We start from the raw sequence: 23,571 nt of genomic DNA, 5'->3' as shown, positions 1-23,571 counted from the left end.
GCGAGCTGCAAAGGAAGCAGTTGGATGCGCGTCTTGAAACGAACGAGTGACTTGCGTGCCGTGCTCCGACTCTTGGAATTGTGACCATGACCTAATGGCCGTTGTAGGGGGGAAAGACTGGACCTGGCAGGCCAGGGTTTCGGCTTCTTGGAGTGGCCCGATCTCGATCTTCGTATTTTTCTTTGCCTTGCCTTGCCTTGTACCGCTATGCTACGCTACGAGGAAGGGATGAGCGAGGCGTGGCGTGGTCGGGGCCGTTTCGCCCGATGTCCGACTGGCTGGAAGGGCCGTCACTAGTAGAGAAAAAAGAGAGTGATGGATAACGAACGGTAGCCTCGTCCTAGGCCGAGTGATGATCGTGTGCAAAGGCCATGATAATTCTCATGACGGTCCCTCGGACTCCCCGAAAACCCCAGAGTAGGTGAAAATTAGGTCGTCCCGTCAGCCGCAGGGGGAAGGGATGGATAGACTGGAGGCGAAATATGGAGTGCGTGTACGCGCGGAACGTGGAGCGTGGAGCGTGGAGCTGGCCTGTGATGGCGGTGGCTCAGCTCCTCATCCAATCTTTGCTCAAAGTCTAATCCATCGTTTCCAAGATTAGATCATGGTCAAGGACGTTGCAAGGACCGTCTCAACATCCGTCTCCATCTTGGGGCAGAGTTACATCCAACTTCCCTGACGGAACAACTGTCACCGTTATGGTGGACCTCAAGGGCTCCTAGAAAAAGGCACCGTTTCTTATCCATCCCCGTCCATCAGCCACTGTTCCCTGCTCTGTACCTGCTATCGCAGCCTCAAATTCAGAACAATGTCCGTGCTGGCCCTGCTCTGCACCCCCTGGTCTGACAACGTCAAGGACCACTCGCACCTCTCCACCGCGCTCTCATCATTCATGAGATCCTTGCCCCGAGTTGATTCGATAATAGCGGAGCTGCTCAACCCTTCTAGACTTCTTCGCCTGGCGGTCCGCGCCCAGAGTACCCATACCTTACCTTGATGTACGTAGTACCACCACCACGTAGCACTGTACCACCTCGCTTGTCGGTTTTGCTTCTTCCGCAGGAGCTTAAACCGGCGAGACGAAAGCCAAGACGGGTGACGTTGAACAAGGGTCTTTGTTTGTAAAGCAACATCATATCATCTTTAATAACTACAATCAGACTGCATTCCAGACGTCATTCAACGGTTACACAAGATGGACAAAGTAAATGAGCTGTAAGAAATGTCATGCTATTAACTTAACTATTCATTACCCTCCCTCTAGCTCATATCATATCATAGGTCTCGTACGTATTACGATTACTCTACTATGACACTCTCCTTCTCTTTAGCTCACCAACTTTTGCAAATGTAAAAAAAGACACTATACCACCCATACCTTTTTGTATCCATACCATCTTGAACCCATCCCGGGCTGGTAAAACGCAGCAGAAATCATCTTTTGTTGAAAGCAGATAGCCAACCCCTTTTTGTTTTGGTTCGCTCCCCCAAAGTAGCAAAAAATTCATGCGCCCTGAAATACCATCCCTTTCTTTTATGCATGCATGTGGTGATACTGTCACCCTGGTGTCGTTTACCCTCATCTGTCGTGTACTTGTGCTGTCGGTAATATGTGCTGTTGATGCTGTTGAAATGCAAAAAGTCATGATGCTTGCTTGAGCTTCACTTCGCCTCCCCCTTTTAATGCACTCCTGTATGCTCAAACAGGGCTCGGATGGCATCATTGTCCATGCCCGTCTCGAGGGCCAGCTGAAGTTGGATCCTCGCCTTTTGAGGGTTCAGGAAACCCGCGCCGATGCCTGCCTCGCATGGGCCAACGAAACCGCCTTCCGGTCGCCGACTGACCACAACGGGAATGTCCGTCTCCCGGACCACTCTCCGGATCTCTTCGGTGCCTGCTGAGGTCCAAAAACCGGCGCCGAGTCCAGCGAGCACGATTCCTCGAGCGCCAAGGTCGATGGCCGCTTGGAACATGCCGACGCTGAGCTCCTGGTAACCGTACAGCACCTCAACCTGAGGCAATGCCGCATCAGGGGCGAGTTGATGCCCGGGCCAGCGCCCATTGGTGCGCTGAAGGTCGAAATGGCGGTGGCCAAGCGGACGAGAGGGCGGGTAAAAGAAGACGGGTTGAATATTGACAAAGGTGCCCAGCTGGCCGCTGTCCGGGGACTGAAAAGAGTCGAGGTGGTTGGCGTTGACCTTGGTGGTGAAGCGAGCGGATCCAATGCGGTCGTTGATGACAATCATGACTCCCCGACTACGGGCGCTCTCCGTCGCAGCTAGCGTCACGGATGAGAGCAGATTCATGGGTCCATCGGCGCTGATGGCAGTGGCAGGCCTCATTGAGCCCGTCATAACAACGGGCTTGTCGCTCTGAACGGTGAGATCGAGGAAAAAGGCCGACTCATCAAGAGTGTCGGTGCCATGCGTCACAACAACGCCCTGGGTATAGGGGCTGTCGAGATCATCCTGAATTTGCTCGGCCAACATCATCAACATGGTCGAATTCATGTCAATGCTGTCGGCATTGGAAAACTGGACACCGCGCACGTTGGCGACGTTGCACAGTTGCGGCACGGCGTCGATGAGAGCTTGGACGCCGAGGGCACCGGAATGATACCCCGTCGTCTGGTGCGCAGAGCCCGCGGAGCCGGCGATGGTTCCCCCCGTGGCGTAGATGGTGACATTGGGGAGGTTCGGGGAGAAGCAGTTGAAGTCGGAGACGGTCCTGGCACCAAAAGGCAGGGCCGTCTGCATCGGCTGCTGCTGCTGAGCCGAGTGGTGGTGAGGTTGGAGGTACAGCTCGGGGGGGACGGGTGAGCCCCAGACGGAGGCGGCCCAGGCGCCAAAGGGGAGCAGGGCAGTCGAGGGCGCCAGCATGCTCACGATGAAGCGCCACAGGTAGGCAGCCCAGGTAACGGAAGATGAAGCCATACTGAGAGAAGACGACGCTCCGGACCCGGAGCAGAGAACGGGAGCAGCGGCTACCAAGGCGCGGGCATGGACGGTTTTTAAGCTAGGCATCATCACGACGGGATCTCTTTGATATTGGATCTCTGAGCGATGCACGAGCCTTCTCCTTCTCACACACACAGCTTGTCTCCTTGTAGATCTCGTCAGATGGCGGGTCGGTTAGCTCTCGGCCTCGCCTTTTCCTTCTCGTCAAGGTCCAGCCTGTGAAGATGAGAGAGACTGAGCTGAGCTGAGCTGAAGATTGGTTGTTAACCAAGGTAGGCAGCTAGCTCTGCTTGGATGCGTCTGTTGAACCATCGGGAGCGGTTTATAATTAGTCAAATCCAGAGGTCGAGTTGAGCACGGTGCATCGGGCCGGTAGACGAATCGTAGACTGTAGACAAGACACCTAGCTTGTAGCTACTCCATCTTACGACCCTGGTGCGCCGGAGCATGGTCTGACATGGTTGCATTTTATTGTCTTTGGTGAACCCGTTTCCCGAGGTCTGACCTTGCCTCAAGCCACTGGCTGCACGATGCGGGCTGCAGAACAATGGTGGATGCTGGTGCTGGTGCTGGTGCTGGTGCTTCTGCAAGCAAGCAACCTAGCAAGCCCACACCCCGGGCTGGGGCCAAGTTGCTTGCTCCATGCTGTTATGGGGCAGACAGGCAGAGGCAAGCAAGCATGGGGCAAGCAATATGGACCCTGGCGTGGTGGTGGTGGTGAATGGATGGATGTGGATGGGAGAGAGGTAGCAGCAGCGTGATAGTAGCAGTGGTGGTGGTGGTGAAAGATGGGGGTGCCCTGTATCTGCACCGATATGGACGAGTGAATGTGGGCAGGCACGTCCCAGCCCATGAATGGAATCCATGGTGGGCGACGTCGCTTACAGACAGTGGATGCTGCTTGGCCACAGGAGGCAGGCTAGGTACGAAATGCCTTCTACGACGTGCATGGCGATACCAACATTGCAATTTACCGGCAAGAGAGGATGGCAGTGGATGGGATGGATGGAGGGATGGATCCATGGATGGGATGGTCTGAACCAAAGTTATCCAATCCTTAACAAGCAGGTCCTCGACAGGGATTGCTTTCAAAAAGCGCTCCGGGATGTCGAGAATTCCCTTTCGAGAATCCCACGTCTACCAACCCCTGCTAGCCGACTTGTCGAGTTGGAGTTGGATATCCGATGAACGTTCACGGCTCATGGCAATCATGGCTCTGGCTCGCTCGTGCCCAGAAACGCGCGTGCGTGCGTGCGCTAAAGCACAACTCGTGGCATGACATGCATTGCATCCATGGGTGTTGTTGCTAGATAGCGTAAGCCTGGTCTGGGCAAGTTGTCGACCCTTGACTCTTCTTTCTTCTTGTTTCTCTTGTTCTTCTCATCCCTCGGTTCGAGAAGAGACAAACAAGTAAACAATAGTAATCAACAGCATAATTCTTAAAAAAACATTCGTTATCATTATCAAGAAAAACAAAAAAAGACACGCAAGATGCAAGACGCAAGCACGTACATGTCAGGGTGCCTGGCATCGTGTGGGGCTTCCCAACCTGGGTCCTCAGCCGATGCCCCGTTCTCCATATGAGGCAATTCCATCAAAACTTCTCACATGCCAGGGCAGTTTTTTTCTGGAGCATGTCCGTGTCCCGTTGTTTTTTTGTCCATCAATCTCCTCAATCTGGAATGGCTTCTATCCATTCTGTAATAAACCTCATGGCTGTTGGATAAAAAGGTTGTCGTCCTTTCTCCAGATTATACCACCCCCCAAGGAGCAACAGGAGCACACCACTCAACGGCCGTGGCGCAACACCATCTCGCAATTAGATTCACATGATGTCGCTGACACGCGCCTCATCGTTCTTCGCAACCACCTCCCGGGTCTTTCCTGGCTCAATAGTCTCGTATAATATTTCTCACGTCACTCACTCCAACATGGAGATGCAGTGGCCAGTGTACGAGCCGCCCGTATACATACAGTACAGTACACAAGTTACGTAGCTTGCATTGGATCGTCACTCCTTCGGCGTTCAGTCCAGTGCCAAGCCCCGCCGTCTGCCGTTCCCGGAGGGCCGTCCGCCGCCCAGACGGTTTCAGATCTTCCGACCCGTCCAAGCCGGTTCACCGAACTGAAAGTCCGGCTGCTTCACCCCATGCCACCATCACCCGTCCGTGAAGCCATCGTCCGGCGGGATCCCCCGTTGCTCCAAGCTCCGGCCTCTACTTTAGAGCTCCAGTCTCGAATGATACGTTGAAAGGTTTTTTCCCCCTCCTCTTCTTCCTTGTAAAGCCATCATGGTCCATCCGGCGGAGCTCGCTTTCTTCGACGGCATTCCCGCCCCATCAATTTCCACTTTGACAACAACTCATGCCGGCACTCGCAGCTGGCCCCAACGTCAAATGTCGCGACTCTTATTCGCGGGTCCAGACACCTTGACTGCCAATGCGCCATCTCATCAGTCTTGGCTGGAATGGAACCTTCCAAGCGCCCGTTGCCCGCCGGGCCCCCGTTGTAACACGGCTCTCTCTGTCGCCCGTTCACGATGGATACAAGCGAGCGCCGTCAGCGCCTACTGAGCATTTGTAAAAGAAACTCAACTCGGCCTTCAGACATGCCCTGCAGCACGCACCCCCGGCAGCCGATCGAATGATAAGCGAAGACGCCTCCCTCCTAGACGTGCCGTAGCGTCGATGCCGGCTCTCCTTCTGCGCCCGGCTTCTCTCTACTAGGCTCTGGCTCTGGGCCTTTCTCCTGTCAGATGTGCGTGCCCAGGTGCATATGCCTCCCTTCGGGCCTCCGAGACCATCGGCGACGTCCCATCGGCTGCGACGGTTGCAATTGGACCTGGGCCCTGCTGCGGCTTGGTATCCGCATCGTGATGGGGGTCTGCCCCACGGGACTGCCCAGCGCGGCAAGGGTGCGATGCAGCAGGCAGAACGAAAGGACCTGGCAGTGCAGAACGAGCTTTTGCGAGGTTGTTGCGTTGCAAACCAACCCCGGCTGCAACGTACGTAGAGATACAAAGTTACACTCATGACTTTGTCTCTGCAGTCGGCATAAGATTGGAGTGCATATTGTGAGTGATCATGATCAAGCATATGCACAGTGTCATTGGCACACACATCTGTAAACCTCGTGTGAGACATCCGGGCCGTTCATATTCGGCATACGATATCTCGCATCAAGGTGGGCAGGCTGGTGAACAAGTGTTTAATACATTCGATTATAAGCAATACGGCCGTCACTCTACTCAACCGGGCTCCCTGTTGAGGCTCCAACACCAGACTGAACACGAAGACTTTTGGCAGCTGATGAACTGTTTAAATTCCTACAAAATTCACGAAATACATGCAATAGCCATGCAACTGAAGAGCGAATATTGAACACACCAACTCAGTTCCCTGTGCAGCCATTTGACACACTCGATGTATGGTTCGCCTGCACCTGAGCACATGCATGAGGGTCCGTTAATAAGTAGCCACAATCCACTTGACTCGGTCTGAGATCATTTTTCACTTGCTTTGAGATTTCAATGATATGACAACAAGAAACGGAAGGTGTCAGTAAGAATCTGATTAGGATGACCCAATTGGGGGTCAACAGTCAAGTGTTTTGTGACATGTCCATATTCTTCAACTCACTTCGCCCCTGGGAACCCCACGGATTGCCAACAATAAAGGTCACAATCATTATGTTGAATGGACGGGTATTTCAGATTACTATTCATACTACCAAACTCGGCCGTGTTGCCAACAGGCGTAGAGAAGTTCCCTCACTGATGCTATCGTCACACACGACACAATGCCTTTTTGAGAATAAGCATGACATTCAGGGACAATCAGGGACACCAACACATGGGAGAGACGGGATGTCGCTTAAATCATATATTAATATAAAGAGAAAAGACAATCTTTGGTCTGTTCCGGTATCGCTTTGTAAACCACGTCTTATAAACAATTTCAATGCCCAATTCCTTCACCCGCAGTTCTTAAACCTGAACCTGGGGGATGTTGTCCATGCTGCCGCCGTTCTCGAGCCATTCCTTCTTGATGAGCTGCTCCCGCGCAGCGAATAGGTGCTTGTACGCAGTCTTGACGGTGCCGTCGCTGACACCCGCCTGCTTGGCGATGGGGAGAGACGGGCGTGGCTCTCCGACGAGATGGCATGCCATGTAGATGCATGCCGCGGCGACTGACAGGGGTGATCGGCCTGCGAGTGCCGAGATCTCATTGGCCTGCTCAGCCAGATCCCGGGAGATCTTGGAGATCTTCTGCTGGTACTTGAATCCGAGCTGAGACACGTAGCGGCCACAGAGATCCTCGGCGCCCACGGATGTGTTCTCGTAGTTTGTGACGGTGTTGAGGCCTGTCGCCTCGCCGTCCTGTCCCTGCAGTTTCTGCAGGAAGGACTGCAGCTGCTTGAACACACGTCCGACTTCCTTCTTGCTCACGCTGGTCAGGTTGAAGATTTCGCGGAAAGTTCGAGGCACGTTGTTCTGCCGGCAGGCGATGAAGATGCATCCAGCGATGACGGCCTCCTGGGGCTTGCCCTTGAGGAACTTGTGCTTGTCGACGAGCTTGAAGATGTGCTTGGCGGCGTTGGAGACGTTCTGGCCCATGTTGATAGCTTCGCACAGTGAAACGATCTCCTTGTATGCCTGCATGAGGCCCTTCTGAGCCTTGTCCTGGTTGGTGTTGTTCTGAGTGCGGGACAAAGCCTTGTGGGCCTTGGACTCGGAGAAGGCCACAGTGGTCGCGAGCTGCTGGCCTTCAACGAACTCGTCCTGCGGTCCACCGACACGGCTAGGGTCGTCGCCGCCCTGGTCGTCGTTGGCAAATGTACGCCATTCTGAGCGCGTGTCGATGATCCGGGTTCCGACTACGACGCCGCAGCTCTCGCACACCACGTCACCACTGGAGAACTCCTCGATCAGGTTTGGCGGGATCTCTCTGCAGTCGGGGCAGCACAGGATGTTGTTCAGATCTTCTTGGAAGGCCTCCTCTTTCGTATCGCCGCTGCCAGGCGGTACCATGTTGGAGAAGTGTCGCTCCGCCGCTTGAGACTTGTGTATTGTGCTTTAGGGTCTGAGGAGCGCTGAAGTGCGGAGGTTCAGAGGTTCCAGAGGTTGTTGTTGAGGTTATGATGAATGGCCGCCTCAAAGAGGTGAGAGGAGGCCAAATGAACCTCCAAAGTGATGACTAAGCCACAAGAAAGCCCGAGCAGGCGCAGTGATTCACTGCGGGCGGTGCTAGGCAGCCTCACGTGCCTCACAGGCGGTTACTCCGAACCAGTGAGATGAGTTGAAAGTGATTGAAAGAGCAAGACACCGTTATTAAGGCGTTCCAACGGCCTGATAATAATGAGGCAGAATCCCCGAGACGCTTCCAAACTACCTGAGCATATGCATTGAAAATTGGCTTTTGTTGTCTTGGTGTCTTACACCCCACTTGTTAAGCTCCCGCTGTCAGGACAGTGTGGTTAGATAAGCTAGCGAAGAGTACCTGACATTTTGGCATTATTAGGCAAAATTTTCTCTTCTTTAGGTACTCCATGCTAACACCGACAACTTTCCCTTTCCATGGGATTCTCCAGCCTCATTCAACGAAAATGGCAAATTCATTGAAACGACAACACCACAATAACAAACCCAGTGCAGAGTATCACCTCTTTGAAATTTAGTAAAAGATTGACATCTCGTTACTAATCTCACTGAACCTTGACCCCTTCAGACATCCTGATACTGATTGTTGTCTCCCTGGTGGCTTAATATTGTTGTCCGAGGTCGGCCAATCATCCAGGGCATATGAACCACTCCGCAAACAGGTACGTACCCTCGAACAAAGACTGAGTCAATAGCATCTCGAAAGGTAGAGTCAGAGGTTTTAACAAAGAAAGTATAGGATTGCAACTTCTATATAGTTTCCCTGTGGTTCGCCTCATCTCCCAGCTCACCATCTAGCACCTTCGCTCTACTTCCAGCGGCTTCTCCTCTCATCGTTGCTCAGAAAACATGGCATCTCAAGCACAAGAGGCCCTCCCGCCCGTCAACATTAAGCCGCTTCTGACCAAGCTCTGGCCTACCGACACCAATGTCAGTCCGCAGGAGATTGCCGAGGCCATCTCGCACTTCTTCACCAACCAGGTGACAGAGGCGCAGACGGCCTCGCTCCTCATGGCCCTGCACTTCACAAGGCTGGACTTCAGGGCTGATGTCCTGGCCGAGTGTGCCCGGGTCATGCGCCAAGCGGCTGCCCCTATCCCCGTCGAGCAACTCCTGGAAGTCATTGAGCGAAGGGGGAGAAAGGAAGGCAACTACAGAGGTGGTCTGGTGAGGTTTGCATGCACCGCTCCCATTCTCTAATATTAACCTGTTAACAGTGTGACATTGTTGGGACTGGTGGTGATGGTCACAACACGTTCAACATCAGCACCACGTCTTCCATCCTTGCCTCGGCACTTCTCATGGTGTCCAAGCATGGAAACAAGGCCAGCACCTCCAAGTCTGGTAGCGCCGACCTGGTCAACTGCATGCAGCCCAAGCCTCCCATCATCAGCGCCGTCCGGCCAGACACACTGGTCAAGGCGTACTCCGCCACCAACTACACCTTCCTGTTTGCCCCAGTGTTCCACACGGGCATGCGTTACGTCGCGCCTGTTCGCAAGCAGCTTCCCTGGAGGACCGTCTTCAACAATCTTGGGCCCCTGGCCAACCCCGTCGAGGATGTCCTCGAGGCGCGCGTTATCGGCGTCGGCCGAAGAGACCTTGGCCCGGCCTTTGCGGAGGCATTGTGCATGGCCGGCTTCAAAAAGGCCCTCATCATCTGCGGCGAGGAGGAGCTCGACGAGGTCAGCTGCGCCGGCAACACTCTTTGCTGGATGGTCAAGGAGACGAGCGAGGGCAAGCTCGAGGTTGAGCACTTCAAGGTGCATCCCAGCGACTTTGGCCTGAGCACCCACTCCTTGGACACAGTGTCGGGTGGTAAAGAGCCCGAAGAGAATGCAGAGATCCTCTCCAAGATCCTGCACGACGAGCTGCCGGATGATGCTCCACTCCTCGAGTTCATCCTGATCAACACTGCAGCCCTGCTGGTCACTTCGGGCATCTGCGAGGCCGACACCAGCGACATGGGGCCTGACGACGACGGCCAGGTCATCAAGGAGCGAGGCCCCGGCGGGCAGCGCTGGAAGGAGGGCGTCAGAAGGGCTCGCTGGGCTCTCAAGAGCGGCGAGGCCTGGAAGCAGTGGGAGAAGTTTGTCGAGGTCACGAACGAGATTGGCGCCTAAAAGGGGGAACAGCCACGACATCTTTGGATAAGGAGGTTAAAGGTTGAAAGTTTTCATTATTCCGGTAAAACTAAAAGAGGCTTGAATCTACATTATGCCTCTGACATGATTCTGAAGACGTCAATCTTGAAGTCGTCTCGGTGTAGGCGCGTAGCCATGTGGTATATCCAACTCCTTGCGCAATCCAAATGACACGGGGTCGTAATCTGTAATCCGTTCCTTCTGTCTCGTATAATCATGGGCTTGTTTGTTTGGGTATTAAAATGCTCTTCCGATCCCCGGTGACGCTGGGCTTTCAGGTGTAATCGATAACGTCGGCGATTGGGGGTTTGCTGAGCTTGAAGGGGAAGGGTAGGGTTGAGGTCGCTTCGACGAGGAGCCGGCGCGGGCTCGTGAGCGATCAACTCCGGGATGGATTCGCATCAGCTTCGACCTGTTGCGCTGGATATCGGCCTCGTAGGCTTTCCAGTCGCTCTTGAGGCCTGGGTTGCGCTCCTCCTCTTCGGTATCGCCGTCGTCGAACTCCACCCTGTCGGTGGCGCGCGACGAGGCGCGGCTCTGTAATGACTTGCGAATCATGATCTGGCGTTGGTGATCCTCCTCCTCGACCTTTTCGAGGTCCGACTTTGTGCGCTTCTTCTTTCCGATAAAGGTGAATGTCCTGGACTGGTCGTCCTGCCGACTCTGGCGCGGCTTCACCCACGAGTAGATGTACGATAGAATAGCCATGGCGGCAATGATGACAAGACAAATGAAACGAGAGAGATACGAAAGAACGATGACATTTTACCAGAGAAGTCCTCCCTCCAGCAACGAGGGCAGACAACGCCCGTATTATGTATGTCTGCGACACTACGGAGGTGGGGGAATCCTGGGGAACGAGAACCATGATCCTGGGTAATGGGGAACCAACATGCAACGGCTACGAGCCGCGCAATGCCACGTAATTGGGTTATCAAAAGCACTATACCTTAATCTTCCGACCGTCCACGGAGAGGAGGAGACGGGATACGGGAGACGGACGGGAGGGTGGGCGCACGGCGGGCGGCTCATTTGTCAGTTTCTATAATTGGCTTCAGAGTCCAGCGAGGGCTTGAGTAAACGTACATATGCCGTCCTAGGTCGGTGTGTAATGACGGATCGAGAACCCTATCGCCAACAAGAGTAAGGCCTAGGAGAACAAGGGATCCTCGCCTCGCTGTCAATGCGACAAAAGGGTTAGGCCGCGAAAGGAGCAGCTGAGGCTTTCGAGGTCTGGGGGGAAAGCTGAGAATGGCGCTCGCTGGGAGTCCTCCGATACAGCCTCATGCGGGCCTGGGGCTTGCAGTGTGATAGATCGCCAAGGGAGGCTGAGGCGCGGATTGGTCAAAGCCGGAAAGCAAGCACGAGCAGGGGGGTGTTCGACAGCGACGAAACGAAAAAGAGAAGCTTCACGATGGGCCATGCCCAATACGAGACGCCGGTGGAGGCTATGTCAACGCCTGGATCACGACCAACAACGCCCGAGTCGTCCTACTTTAGCTAATGACCCAGAGAAAATTGTTTCAGAACAGCATGTTCGAGACGGGGAGATGCTGCAATCGCATCCATGGCCATAAATGGATGCATGGCATGGCATGGCATGGAAATGGAATGGCTCTACTGTACACAGCCAACATTCTAGCAAGCCCCGACTGGCACGGTCCGCCTGGAGGACAGGGCATTACTGTAAGCAAGGACTTGCTCGATACAAGAGAGCAAAAAAGCCAACTCAACAGATGCTTTTTTCTTCTTTTTTAAGTCGGTGTGTCTCGGGCCGTTTGTAATGTTTCATGCAAGGGATGTATATCAATCCTTTGCTATTGAAAGCCCGAATTGAACCCTGAATTTAGCTGCGCGATGATGAATGTCTTGCTTGATTCCATCACAGAGAGGGGGGGCTGATGCCCATCGCAAACTGCCTCAGCCGCTATGGATGGATGATCGACGACCCCCAGACTTTTTGCTCTGCTGCGCCCACAATGCAACGCAAGCCAGCGTGAATTCGCAGCACGCTCGCTTCAATTGGCACTTGTTTCGCGGCGATATCCCCATCTTTCCCGTCGTGTCTCAATCAATGTTCAACTTGAAGTCATCCCATTATTGCGATGCGACTGGCTATTGTTACACCGGCTCCGAAATGCCTGCCTTTTCCTCAGCAACTCTTTCGGAGCCGATGACACTCGTCAACGGCAAGATTGACTCGGCACCGAAGACTTGACGCTTGATCGCCCGGCGCGGGTTAACACTATCGCATGCCGAGGAGCCCCGAATCCCCGCCGCTCATAACCGCCAAGATCAACTCGAGTTCCGGCTCCTGTTCCGGCTCCGGTGTAAACGTCTCGATCGCCTCAATCTCTCAAGGCTTAATTAACCTCAATTTCCCTCTGGCTCTTTTCTTTGAGAACTTCTGTTTGCACCGCCTCTGAACCCCTTTAGCCTCGCGGAACATGAGCCTGTTCACTGCCGCCAGATCCCTGCGCTCCAAGCCTCTCAATGGCTTGCTGCGCGTCCGCCGGTACTCGAGCGCCGTGGGAACCGGTCTTCCGCTTGAGGGCATTCGCGTGCTGGACATGACAAGAGTGTTAGCCGGCGTGAGTTTTCTTATCCGCAATTTCCTGCCCCCAGCAAGCGCTGACCGTCATAGCCATACTGTACTCAGATTTTGGGTGACCTTGGGTGAGTCTAGGAGGATTTGGATGTCATCAAGGCCCTGGCCAGGCGTTAACTTGGCCAACCGCGCAGCGCTGAGGTGATCAAAATCGAGCACCCTGTTCGAGGCGATGACACCAGGGCATGGGGGCCCCCATATGCCGAGTACAAGGAGGGTTCATCGGCCAAGGGACCTGGCGAGTCTGCTTATTTCCTTGGGGTATGTCAAGCCTCCCCTAGATGGTCAAGTTTAGATGCTCATCCTTCTCAAGGCGAACCGAAACAAAAAGTCTCTCGGCCTGTCTTTTCAGCACAAGGAGGGAGTCGAGGTCCTCCACAAGCTCGCCGCAAAATGCGACGTTCTGGTCGAAAACTACCTCCCGGGGACTCTGAAGAAGTACTCGATGGACTATGAGACTCTCCGCAAGATCAACCCAGCATTGATCTATGCTTCCATCACCGGCTATGGCCAAACGGGCCCGTATGCCAACCGAGCCGGCTACGACGTAATGGTCGAGGCTGAGTTTGGTTTGATGCACATTACCGGCGAACGGGACGGTCCACCAGTCAAGGTTGGTGTTGCAGTGACTGACCTAACAACCGGTCTCTACACTAGCAACAGCATCATGGCTGCGCTCCTCGGAAGGGCCAAGTCTGGCAAGGGCCAGCATATTGACGTTGCGTTGAGTGACTGCCAGACTGCGACCTTGGCCAACATCGCCAGCAGCTGTCTGATCAGCGGAAAGAAGGATTCCGGTCGTTGGGGCACGGCCCATCGTGAGTCTCGTCGTGAGCTTGAAGCGCGAGTTGCTAACTGGAATAGCTTCGATTGTGCCATACAAGTCATTCGAAACCAAGGACGGAGGAATCCTCTTTGGAGGAGGTAACGATCGGCTATTTGGCGTCTTGTGCGATGGGCTCGGCCAATCCCACTGGAAGGACGACGCGCGTTACAAGACCAATGCCGATAGGGTCGCCAACCGCAAAGACCTCGAGGCCAAGATCGAGGCGCTCACCAAGCTAAAGACGACACAGGAGTGGCTCGAGATCTTTGAGGGCAAGGGAATGCCCTACGCCGCCATCAACGACGTCCAAGGGACGCTCAACCACGAGCACACAAAGGCACGCAACATGGTGGTCGAGATGGACCATCAGGAGTGCGGTCCCATCAAGATGGTCAACACACCCATTAAGCTATCAGAAACTCCTCCCACCATTCGAAGTGTGCCGCCAACTTTGGGCCAGCACACGGATGAAGTGCTACAGGAGCATCTCGGACTGAGTGAAGCCGATGTCATCTCATTGAGAGAAAAGGGCGTTGTCGGATAAAGCGCGCATAGAAAAAAGAATAGAGTACCTATATGAATGAATTAAATAATATTCAAGGGCATTTAAATTGCCCAAAGGAAGAACAATTGCGGCGTCTTCTCAGTCGAGGGAACTCACGTGACCCCACGTGTCTGAGGTTTATCGCGACATCTCAGTCTGAGCTCACATGCCATCGACTTCAATTCCCCGTCAGAGCCAACTTTGGCGCAACAGGTTTTTCAAAAATTCTTTTGGTCAATTCTCAATTGTTCCTATTTCATTGTTCTCTCAGTCCTCATCTGGCTCCGACTTTCAGCGCCGACGCCTTCCTCAGCACGCCCAACCATTGGCTCGCGAATAGGAGCTGACAGGCCTCATCAGTGGACGCGGTTCGACATCTCGACAAGATGGATGGGTTACAGGATCAAGTTATGGTGGGAGGTATCGAATCTGCCGATCATGACATGCGCAACGGTGATACATCTGCAGCAGGCGGCGCCTCCTTGAGGCCGCCCTCACCAGATCAAGCCTCGTACACCCCTCAGTTCTCATCCAACGCCTCCATCATCATGGACCGCATAAAGAGCAGCCGCCAAGAAAACATGCTCGAAAAATCAAGGACCGAAGTGGCTCACGATCTGGATGCAACTCTGCCAGTGCCGTCGGCATCGCCCCTCCTCCAGACTCTGCCCATGTCAACGAATCCAACTTCAGCCGCGTGGAGCTCGTCCAACGCCGGGGCCAAGAGAAAGAGAGAGTCATCGACGGAAAAGGTTGACTTTACGCAAAGCACGGTCGCCTTCCCGGTGGCAAAGGGGACAGATGCTCTCCAGCCAAGCCTCCAGTCTCGACCCACGGTGCAGCCGGTGCAGTGCTCGAAATGCGAGGGGTCTGCGCAGACGAGCCAGGGCCCTTTGGCTACGTGCGCGCACTGTCTCAGGTCCTGGCATCATCAGTGTCACGCTCCCACGATCACCAGTGAGGCCATGGCTGCCTCGATATTCGTCTGTGCTGCATGCGCTGCAGATCAAGAACAGGCGGTCAGGCTCAAGGGGAAGTCGAACCAGCAGCGGCAGTATGAGGTCGAGAAGCTTCGCCAGAAGCGCCTGGCCGCGCTCCCAAGGGGCGTCGTTCCCGCAAAGCCTGGACTCGTCGGGTTCGGCGCAGGGCGCGCTCCAGACTCATCGGTAAGTCAAGCGGTTGCAGCGGTTGTAGGGAGTATCAACGCTAACACTGTAGCAAAGCGGACCGAGTACTTTGACCAGATGCGCAAGACTGATCTTCTGAACATCCTCTCTCTATGTGACCAGCTCAAGCCCAACCTCCTTGTCGACATCCTTGTGTCTGTGTCGAAAAGACACCCTGATCTGCCCATGTTTGATTCACCAGACTGGGAGGCTCAGTTAGCAACCCCCTTTCGCGTTCACAAGTTATCAAAGCATGAAGAAAAGCCACGGCACGGTCACGTTATTATAAGCAGCAAGGCAAGGTCAAAGCACAAGACCACCAAGAAGATACTAAAGCGTACCCGCGTTATTGAAGTCATCACGACAGCACCTGAAGAGGATGAGGATATCCTACCGCCAACGTGGGCAAAGGCTGGTGAGGGGTTGTACGCAAAGTTGCCCCCGGAGACGGAAGACAGGAGTCTCTTGATGGACGAGAATGATGAAGAATCTTTTAGCCATTTCTCAGTGGATGGTTTTGGTAAACAGATCATGGAGCCTGTGGGGGCATAGGTCAAGTTTGTACAAGGCTTACTTGGAAGATTGTTGTGTATTAGTACATTGTTCACATTACAGGCTGTCGATATCAAGGTCGATATCAATACCCAGGAGTTTTGGAATGGAACTGAGGAGTAGTTTTTACCAAGGCCGGTTCCCCCGAGATGTTATTTCCGAGTTTCACTCTACTGCACGCAATCACTCAATCAATCATTGAAGCTCAAGATTCTCAAAACAACCCATGTTATATTGTTTACGTGCACTCATGTACAGTTATTAATGAAAAGGATTAAGGCGACCGGATCCAGAAGCCCAAATATTGTAAGGAATGAAATCCTCCAAGTTAACACTGCCAATCATAGCTCATCCCATCTCCTTATATCCAATTTTAGTGAGTGTAAGTATGTTTCAAGTGCGAGCACCCGGTTTTCAAGACAAAAGACCGGGCGCTTAGCAGTTGCAGCTGAAGATGCCGAGGAGGCTGCGGAGGAGGCTGCCAACAATGCACAGCAGGCTGTTGACGGTGACGGTGAGGATGGCGCCGACCTTGTTGACGATGAGGATGACATCGTTGACGAGGCAGAAACCGATGAGGCCGTTGATGTAGCCACCGATGGTTCCCTTGACGTCAATGTAGTTCTTGCAGCCCTTGGTGCAGTAGGAGACACAGTCGTAGACCTTGCAGCCACCGAGGCCGAGGGCGCAGGTGAGGCCGCTCAGGAGGTCGACAACAGCGTAGAGGAGGCCACCGACAACATCACCAGGGCGGACAGCGTAGCCGTACTTGTTGGTGTTGAAGAGGGCAACAGCATCAAGGACATTCTCGAGGTAGAGACCGGCAAGACCACCGCAGACGTTCTTGAGGGCGAGGCTGATGCGGGCGTTGATGTCAATGAGCTTGCCGCCGAGGAGAGAGATCTCGGCGTCAATCTCGAGGGGAGCAAGGAAGACGACGTTGAGGAGGCTGGCCTGGCAGTAGGCGTGGTGGGCGTCGTACTTGACGATCTTGTAGGGAGAGGCAGCGCAGTAGGCGCCGAGCTTCACCTTGACATCGACAAAGGCCGAAGGCGAAGGCTTAGGCCAGCAGCCGGTGATGACCTTGCCGGTGCACTTGCGAGCCTTGCCGTCCCAGGCCTGGCCAGGGGGGCAAGAGCAGGCACGGGTCCAGGGGCAGTAGGACATGCCGGTAGGGCACTTGAAGTTGCCGCGAGCCTCGAGGGAAGAGTCATCGCGGATGGTGAAGTCGCGGGCAGCGATGGAGGAGGTGGTGTCGAGGAGGGCGTCAGGGGCCGGGATGGCGGCGGCCATGGAGGCCATGGAGGCGAGGCCGAGGACGATCTTGGAGAAGAACATGGTGAAGAAGAGTAATTAAAGTGAAAGAGAGCGAGTGCTTTTGTTGGATTTGAGTTGTTGTGAGAGAAGTGAAGGGAAGTGAAGAGCAGGAGATGAGATGCTGATGCTGATGAAGAAGAAGTGGTGATATGGGGGGGAAGATGAAGCTCTATATATACTCGAAATCGACCATCATGAGAAGCCCAAGGTCTCTCTTGTCTCCTCTTCCCGAAGGGGGCTGGACTGACAACTCACACACACTCTCACCGTAGTCCTCAACAAGTCTGCTTGAGTGCCAATCTCCCGTGATCCGCAGGAGGTTCGAGTCCGTGGTTTGTCTTTGACATCCCCACACCCCAATATCCATGTAAGTCGAGCCAAAAGGTTTCAATGCATTGTTTTGTTTCCCCCACAGAGAGAAAGTCCACATGAACAAGATTACCCGTGGTAACCCACATCCTTGGTCTCTTTTTGCTCTGTGCTTTTTTCCAAGGTCCGGCTAAGGAAGTGAGACAGGAGCGTCACCTCCCTTTGACCCAACGTTGGACTCTGTAAACTTTGTGATATCATTTTTTGGGTTTATTGGTTCTACTATCTCTGCCAATGTTTCGGTTGACCTGTTACACTGCTAGTAGCCTCTCTATTTTCAAAGCTGAAAGAAACAAAGAATCTGGCGTAGCAGTTCGGAAGTGTCCTACCGAGCACAAGAAGCAGCCCTACTGCAACTGAAGAAGGGGGGGAGGGATCGTCGACGGGGGGCCCATCTCGGTCAGGCAAGAGGATGTCCGCAAAGGTGTTGACAACTATCCAAGAGGGGGGTGATCCATATGCAACAAGGACCAGGATTTTCAGTTGTTCGATTCTTTGACGATCACTCTTGAGTGTGAAGAGGGCGTGTGTGTTGTAAGCTGGGGCCAAGAGGTAGACTTTGGCTCTACACCCTGCCCGGCAGTTGCTACCAGTCTAGCTTACAAGGGTAGCTTACTGTATTTCCTCGTTTTGTTTGCTCTGAGGAAACAAAAAAAAAAAGTTAGAGAGTGTCAACCGGTTCGTTCGGATTTCGGCGTCGCGGGCGGCGGGCGGTGGTGGATAACAAAGGACCTCGGGCCGCAGCGGGACCCCTACAACCCCAGTCTCGCACTCTCACTCGAAGCGTGGTCCCTGAAAGTTTTTGTTTTACCTTTCAGTCTGGTCCAATCTTAACGCATCCGAGTTTCGTTTCAGGAACAGTCGACGCGAGTTCCGTTTCCCGAAGGATTCGGGTTCTGGACCGTTGTCATGGCCCATTTCGGAAGCGACCCCAAGGTGCTCTCCCATGCAACAGCAACAGCCTGACCTGTACATGTCTTCTGAAGGATTGCAGTGCAGCGGAGTCTATTTCCAGTAAAAAATGATACTCTGCAATAAACAAGGGGTCAAAGGCTCTTGACTTCGGCAGATCGACAGACAAACTGCCTTGCCAAGCTGCGAGGCTACCAGACAGAACAGAACAGTCGATAGACCAACAAGCCACGAGTCGAGTCAAAGAGTCTTGTGTCTCTCTCATTCCTTACTTTACCCTTGGTCTCAGTCAGCCCAGCACCTTTGGTCGCCTCAAACATTAAACGTGGGGAAGAAAGGAGAACCCAGTTCAGCAGCCAATTGAACAAGTACCGAGGTTCAGTCTATGACGAAATTGGTCAAAAGACGGCTCAATTGCCATCGGTTTCCCTCTCCTGAGATGCCGTACCATAAGCTGAGAAGGACGCACATTGACGGGCTGCACCATTTCAAGGGGGTGTGTTAATCAAAGGCCAAGACCCGTTGATGGAGTCTTCCCGCTCACACCTCTTGATCAATGACTTACTTGCATGTCCCAGCCGTCTTAGCTCCGTGGCAATTGACAGCTCGTAAAACGGGCGACCCGTCACTTCGGCCCAATGGGCTTTTGACTGTGTGCTAGGGTAGGTAGACAGAGACACATCCGTATAGTTCTCGAGGTCGTCGGAAGTCGCGCCTGCTAAGCTGGTGGAAGTCGTCTAGGCGTGCAAATCTTTGCCCTCTTGAGTGAGGCTATTCGCCTTCTAGTCGACATTAGTTGTTTGCCCAGCTAGCCATGTCTCTCCACGACTCATGGGATTTAGCAGATGCAGCCTCTGATTTGTCCTCAACATCCTCACGATAGCGCCGAGCCTGCTGCCTCTCTCTTTCACTCTGCGGGATCGAGTAGGTCACCAGGTGGCCTTGGCTGAAGCTGGGGCCGCCTCCCGTCGCCTCAGGTACAGCGAGCGGAGCTGGCGCACAACAGGTGGAGCATCACGGACGCTTTCCAACAGCCTCAGAGGGTTCAGGTTCAAGCCTGACCTCTTTTTTTGTGGCCACGGGATGGGGGAGCTCCGATGTACGCCAAGGAAAGGGTCCCCCCGGTCTCAGGGCGCGCATTTGCCGTGTTGTCCTACATCTAGTAGCTGATTATCTTGGAGGGCGCTCGATCTCTATGGCGGCCATAGTGGTGGCCACCGGTCTAACGTCTAGCATGAAAACTACGGTAGGTTGACGTTGGTGGCAGCGGTGACGCTTTGGCATTTCAAGTCCCCAGGTCTCTCCCTGGTGTTGAATCTAGTGTTTCTGACATAGGACGTGGTATGTTACTTCGCCCTATTGGAGTGTCTCGTTTTGTTTTAGCGCCGCGTTTCAACGTGCCCGGCTCCATGGGACACAGACTGACAGACCATCATGACACAGACAGCTCGTTAATTAACGAGATGGAGGGCGGAACTGAATTGGTAGCTAAATGTCAGGTTCAGGGCAAAAAGCAAGAGGGAACTTTCTAAGCCTACTAACGTTGCTACCTCAGCAGGTCATGTGCCAAGCAATGACAAAGACAGTCTTACCAACAGTCTGTCAACTGTCACTTTGTCGATATGGGTCTCTTTTACTCTCTCCCTCAGCCCTCAGCTCAAGCTCCTGGGTAGGCCGTCAGTTTTACCCCTGTATTCTCGGGTGATCGACACTCGCCAACCATGATCTGATGCTCCCAGAACGGCAATCGATGCCCTGTTTGGGACAGCCGTTTCCACCTTTTCCCGCCGCCTACTGCAAGACGCCCTGCACCCATTCCCAGCAAACACGACGCAACCAACAGACACAGCAAGCATCACAGACTCAAGCAGCAGTAAGAGTAATACCAGTTCCAAGGAAACAAGATTCTCAACATGCGAGATAAACAAGGCCCTGCACGATGAACAAGACCAGGGACGCGGTACTCGCAGAATGCAGTCAATAACCATAGGGCAAACCACATCTTTTACTCTTCCCAGATAAGAAAGGATATTCATACCATACCCATCCATCAAAATGGAGACATCATCTCAAAGCAAGGGCAACACACGCCACGAGGCAAAAGAAAAGTCACCAGCCCCTGGCCTGCACACACGGCATTTGCCCATGTCAAGCAGCATCATTGACCGGCAATTTTGACCGTTACGGCACTTTTCGGCATGGAAAATACTGAGAGAGAAAAAATGCTACCACGCAATCAGAGACAATGCTACAGTCGGACAGAAAAAAGCAAAGTTCTAGACCACACAGAAGGGCGAGAGAAGGGGCCCAAGAAGAAAAGAAGAGCCCCCCCCTGCCCAGAAGAGCAGCAGGCCCAAGACGTGGTCTCAGACACGCATACGCACTAATCAAAAAGCCTCTTTGTGGTCCTATCATTCACCATCACCAACATCCATAGTTACCATCCCAGCATTCAGCGTTGCAACCCCAAGAGTGAAATTTCTCTATCATGAATGCATCTCTACGGGTCATTACTTTCCCCATGGGTCCGTCTGTCCTCTGTCTTTCCCCCCTACCAGGGAAAGCATCTCGTGTATTCCCCCTCAGTATGTAACAGAGTCTTGCTCATCCACTTTGACTGGGCATCTGTATGTCCATGTCACTCATGTAATGTAAATGCCCCATCTTCCTTCGACACAGTCGTCGTGATGATTAAAAAAAAGAATATGCCCAGAGAGGGATACGAGGTTTGACGTGGAACCTCAATATCAGAGGGAGCACTTCCGCTGCTCCATACTCATCTTCGACTTCCACTCCTCATCTGTCCATTCCAAATACCTCACAACGAGCAGCTCCAGCCTCGTTTCGACTCGGCTGCCGTTCGTCGGGATCGTGAGGCGGACCACCAGGGCCCGCCGACCATCTTCCTCGCCCGTCCCCGAGCTCCAGCTGTCATACACCGCCGCCGCATCCGCAGCCGCTGCCACCAGCACTGCATCCACAGCCAACAACCGACGATCCGGTGAGACAGCAGAACATGGACCAGGTCCCAGCCCCTATCGCCGAGTCAGTCAGCAAACTTCACTCAAGAAGAGAAAAATGTCTCTCCCGCTGCTCTGGTGTGGAGAGCACAAGAGATTGGGATATGACGGGCTCGCAGCTGAGACTTACAGAATTGCAGAGACAAGACCCAACACCGGCCCGCCGGATTGCGAGGATGCCAGGTTCCAGTACGTGTAGTCTGCCGGAAACACTCTTCCCGCTGCGAGAAAGCCCACTAAGCTCCCGACGAGCACCGCCGCGGTGAGCATCCGGAGCACCACAGCGAGGCCGGACCACGGCCGATCGTAGAAGCGGATAGACCAGATGCCGAGGCCGACATCGCAGGCTAATGCTGCCATGAGTATCGAGGCTCTGATTCTGCAGTTCCCCCAAGGTTAGTGATCCTGTTCTGACTTGTCTTCTCCCTCTAGGCTATCCTTCCCCTCGGGTCCTCCCAACTTACCCATAACTCGACGATGCAGCCCCCGGGTACGATGCCAGGAAGATGGCCAGCATCACCATCACCAGCATGCATGAAACAATCTGCAGGAAGTCGACTGATATCCTCACGGCGCGAACCACCGGGCCCTGCGGGTCCTCCTCGACCTCTTCCTCGGGAAGGGGAGTCAGCAGGGGCGTCAGCTCCTTTGCCAGAAGCACGGGTGTCCTGGATACCCGGGGCAGCGACCTCGGTCGGGTCACGATGCTGAGGTTCAGCGGCGGAGGGCGGTTTCCCTTGCGCATGGCGTCGGCGTCGGACTCTTGGTGGTTAAAGATGCTGATACCTGTCGCGGACAGGCTTGCGTGTGTAGAAGAGGAATCCCGGTCCCTGACCTGGATGAAGCCGAACATGAAGGGGTATAGTAAGTAGAAGTGTAGATATGTGTGTGTGTTTCAGTGAAGCATTGAGAGGCCTCGTATCGGTGTTGTGACGTGTGCCGAAGGATGCGAATAGTAACAAAAGATGGAAATAGTAACAAAAAAGATGGTATTGATCAAGAGAGGCAGAAAAAGAACAATGGCGAATGAACGAGCGCTAGAATCAATTGAAATGAACAGAATAACGAGAGAAAGAGGAAAAAAGAAGGAATCTCGACCTCAAAAGAGAATCAATGGAACAATAAAAAGAGGGAAGAAAAGAAAGAGGCAGCAAAGAATCGATCGATTCATCGATCCATTATCGACAATTTGGCGCGCGCGAGAGACGGGGAAAGGTCAAGAACGGGACAAGACGGCAACTCTGACAGCGAGTGGAAGCGCCGGAGCTCCTTCCTCCTCGTATCGATGCGATAGACGCCCAGCATCAAGGCAGGAGCAGGCAGAGAAGGCAGGGGCATGTCGCACCACTCAAGCCACTATTTTCAGTTGACCACCGCCATTTGATACTCTAGATAGCAGCTCTACTCTATATTTGGTCACCCCTGACCGCTTCAATCGACTTGTCTGTTTCGTTTCTCTCAAAAAACAATGCCATGTCTGATCCAATTCGGCCTGTCCTTGCTTATCGCACGTGTTTTTGTCTCGTCCTCGCTTCTGCCAAGCTTCCCCTGTCAGCACGAGCTGCCAAGCATTAGAGTCTCTCACTGGCTCCCTCCCCCTCAACACCACATGGTGCGTCTCAGGTCACAATGCAAGGGGGCGCACATCTACACACACAAAACACATGGTTACCGTCCATTGACATCCATTGACGTCCCCAAGTGACATGATATCTGAGCGAAACTTGCGCTTGTACCTGAATTTTGTCTTATTACTCCCCCTCTAGCTGCAAAACACCACGCTATAATGTCTAACCATCCATACTACTCGGCTCAGACTTGCCTTTACGACTTCATTGGCAATGCCCATGCAATAAAACACCAGACTACGCGGAGGGTTAGCTGTACTAGCCAGCAAACGCACACTCGCTCAGCCCGTGTTGGCCCATGGTTTGCAATTGCCTCGGAAGTATCTGAGAATCATCACTGCCGAGTTCCTTGCTCTTCTCTACAGTCAC

At 53.6% G+C, this 23,571-nt stretch overlaps 8 protein-coding genes across 8 annotated transcripts; 3 read left to right on the top strand and 5 right to left on the bottom strand.

Annotated features, from left to right (window-relative positions):
• Nucleotides 1-1,680: 1,680 nt before the first annotated feature.
• Nucleotides 1,681-3,027, bottom strand: NCS57_00089600 (Asparaginase; the record flags this gene model as incomplete). Its single annotated transcript, XM_053050971.1, has 1 exon — nucleotides 1,681-3,027. One exon carries the CDS (start codon nucleotides 3,025-3,027, stop codon nucleotides 1,681-1,683), a length of 1,347 nt encoding a protein of 448 aa, XP_052919486.1.
• A 3,916-nt stretch (nucleotides 3,028-6,943) lies between these two features.
• NCS57_00089500 (TFIIB-type domain-containing protein) lies at nucleotides 6,944-7,987 on the bottom strand (the record flags this gene model as incomplete). The annotated part of the gene is made up of 1 exon (XM_053050970.1): nucleotides 6,944-7,987. The coding sequence occupies one exon, from the start codon at nucleotides 7,985-7,987 to the stop codon at nucleotides 6,944-6,946; it is 1,044 nt and encodes a 347-aa protein (XP_052919485.1).
• Nucleotides 7,988-8,965: 978 nt separating this feature from the next.
• NCS57_00089400 (uncharacterized protein) lies at nucleotides 8,966-10,239 on the top strand (the record flags this gene model as incomplete). Its single annotated transcript, XM_053050969.1, has 2 exons — nucleotides 8,966-9,283; nucleotides 9,334-10,239. 2 exons carry the CDS (start codon nucleotides 8,966-8,968, stop codon nucleotides 10,237-10,239), a joined length of 1,224 nt encoding a protein of 407 aa, XP_052919484.1.
• A 258-nt stretch (nucleotides 10,240-10,497) lies between these two features.
• NCS57_00089300 (uncharacterized protein) lies at nucleotides 10,498-10,968 on the bottom strand (the record flags this gene model as incomplete). The annotated part of the gene is made up of 1 exon (XM_053050968.1): nucleotides 10,498-10,968. One exon carries the CDS (start codon nucleotides 10,966-10,968, stop codon nucleotides 10,498-10,500), a length of 471 nt encoding a protein of 156 aa, XP_052919483.1.
• A 1,739-nt stretch (nucleotides 10,969-12,707) lies between these two features.
• Nucleotides 12,708-14,238, top strand: NCS57_00089200 (uncharacterized protein; the record flags this gene model as incomplete). The annotated part of the gene is made up of 5 exons (XM_053050967.1): nucleotides 12,708-12,851; nucleotides 12,905-12,936; nucleotides 13,003-13,129; nucleotides 13,182-13,686; nucleotides 13,733-14,238. The coding sequence occupies 5 exons, from the start codon at nucleotides 12,708-12,710 to the stop codon at nucleotides 14,236-14,238; spliced, it is 1,314 nt and encodes a 437-aa protein (XP_052919482.1).
• Nucleotides 14,239-14,624: 386 nt separating this feature from the next.
• NCS57_00089100 (uncharacterized protein) lies at nucleotides 14,625-15,956 on the top strand (the record flags this gene model as incomplete). Its single annotated transcript, XM_053050966.1, has 2 exons — nucleotides 14,625-15,404; nucleotides 15,462-15,956. 2 exons carry the CDS (start codon nucleotides 14,625-14,627, stop codon nucleotides 15,954-15,956), a joined length of 1,275 nt encoding a protein of 424 aa, XP_052919481.1.
• A 435-nt stretch (nucleotides 15,957-16,391) lies between these two features.
• NCS57_00089000 (uncharacterized protein) lies at nucleotides 16,392-17,294 on the bottom strand (the record flags this gene model as incomplete). The annotated part of the gene is made up of 1 exon (XM_053050965.1): nucleotides 16,392-17,294. One exon carries the CDS (start codon nucleotides 17,292-17,294, stop codon nucleotides 16,392-16,394), a length of 903 nt encoding a protein of 300 aa, XP_052919480.1.
• A 4,078-nt stretch (nucleotides 17,295-21,372) lies between these two features.
• On the bottom strand, nucleotides 21,373-22,427 carry NCS57_00088900 (uncharacterized protein; the record flags this gene model as incomplete). The annotated part of the gene is made up of 3 exons (XM_053050964.1): nucleotides 21,373-21,589; nucleotides 21,705-21,953; nucleotides 22,039-22,427. The coding sequence occupies 3 exons, from the start codon at nucleotides 22,425-22,427 to the stop codon at nucleotides 21,373-21,375; spliced, it is 855 nt and encodes a 284-aa protein (XP_052919479.1).
• Nucleotides 22,428-23,571: the final 1,144 nt, after the last annotated feature.

The sequence above is a fragment of the Fusarium keratoplasticum genome, chromosome 1 (genome assembly GCF_025433545.1).
Source record: "Fusarium keratoplasticum isolate Fu6.1 chromosome 1, whole genome shotgun sequence".
Taxonomy (NCBI): Eukaryota; Fungi; Ascomycota; class Sordariomycetes; order Hypocreales; family Nectriaceae; genus Fusarium; species Fusarium keratoplasticum.
Note: the sequence above shows the minus strand (reverse complement) of the source record. Positions and strands in the feature narration are given on the sequence as shown.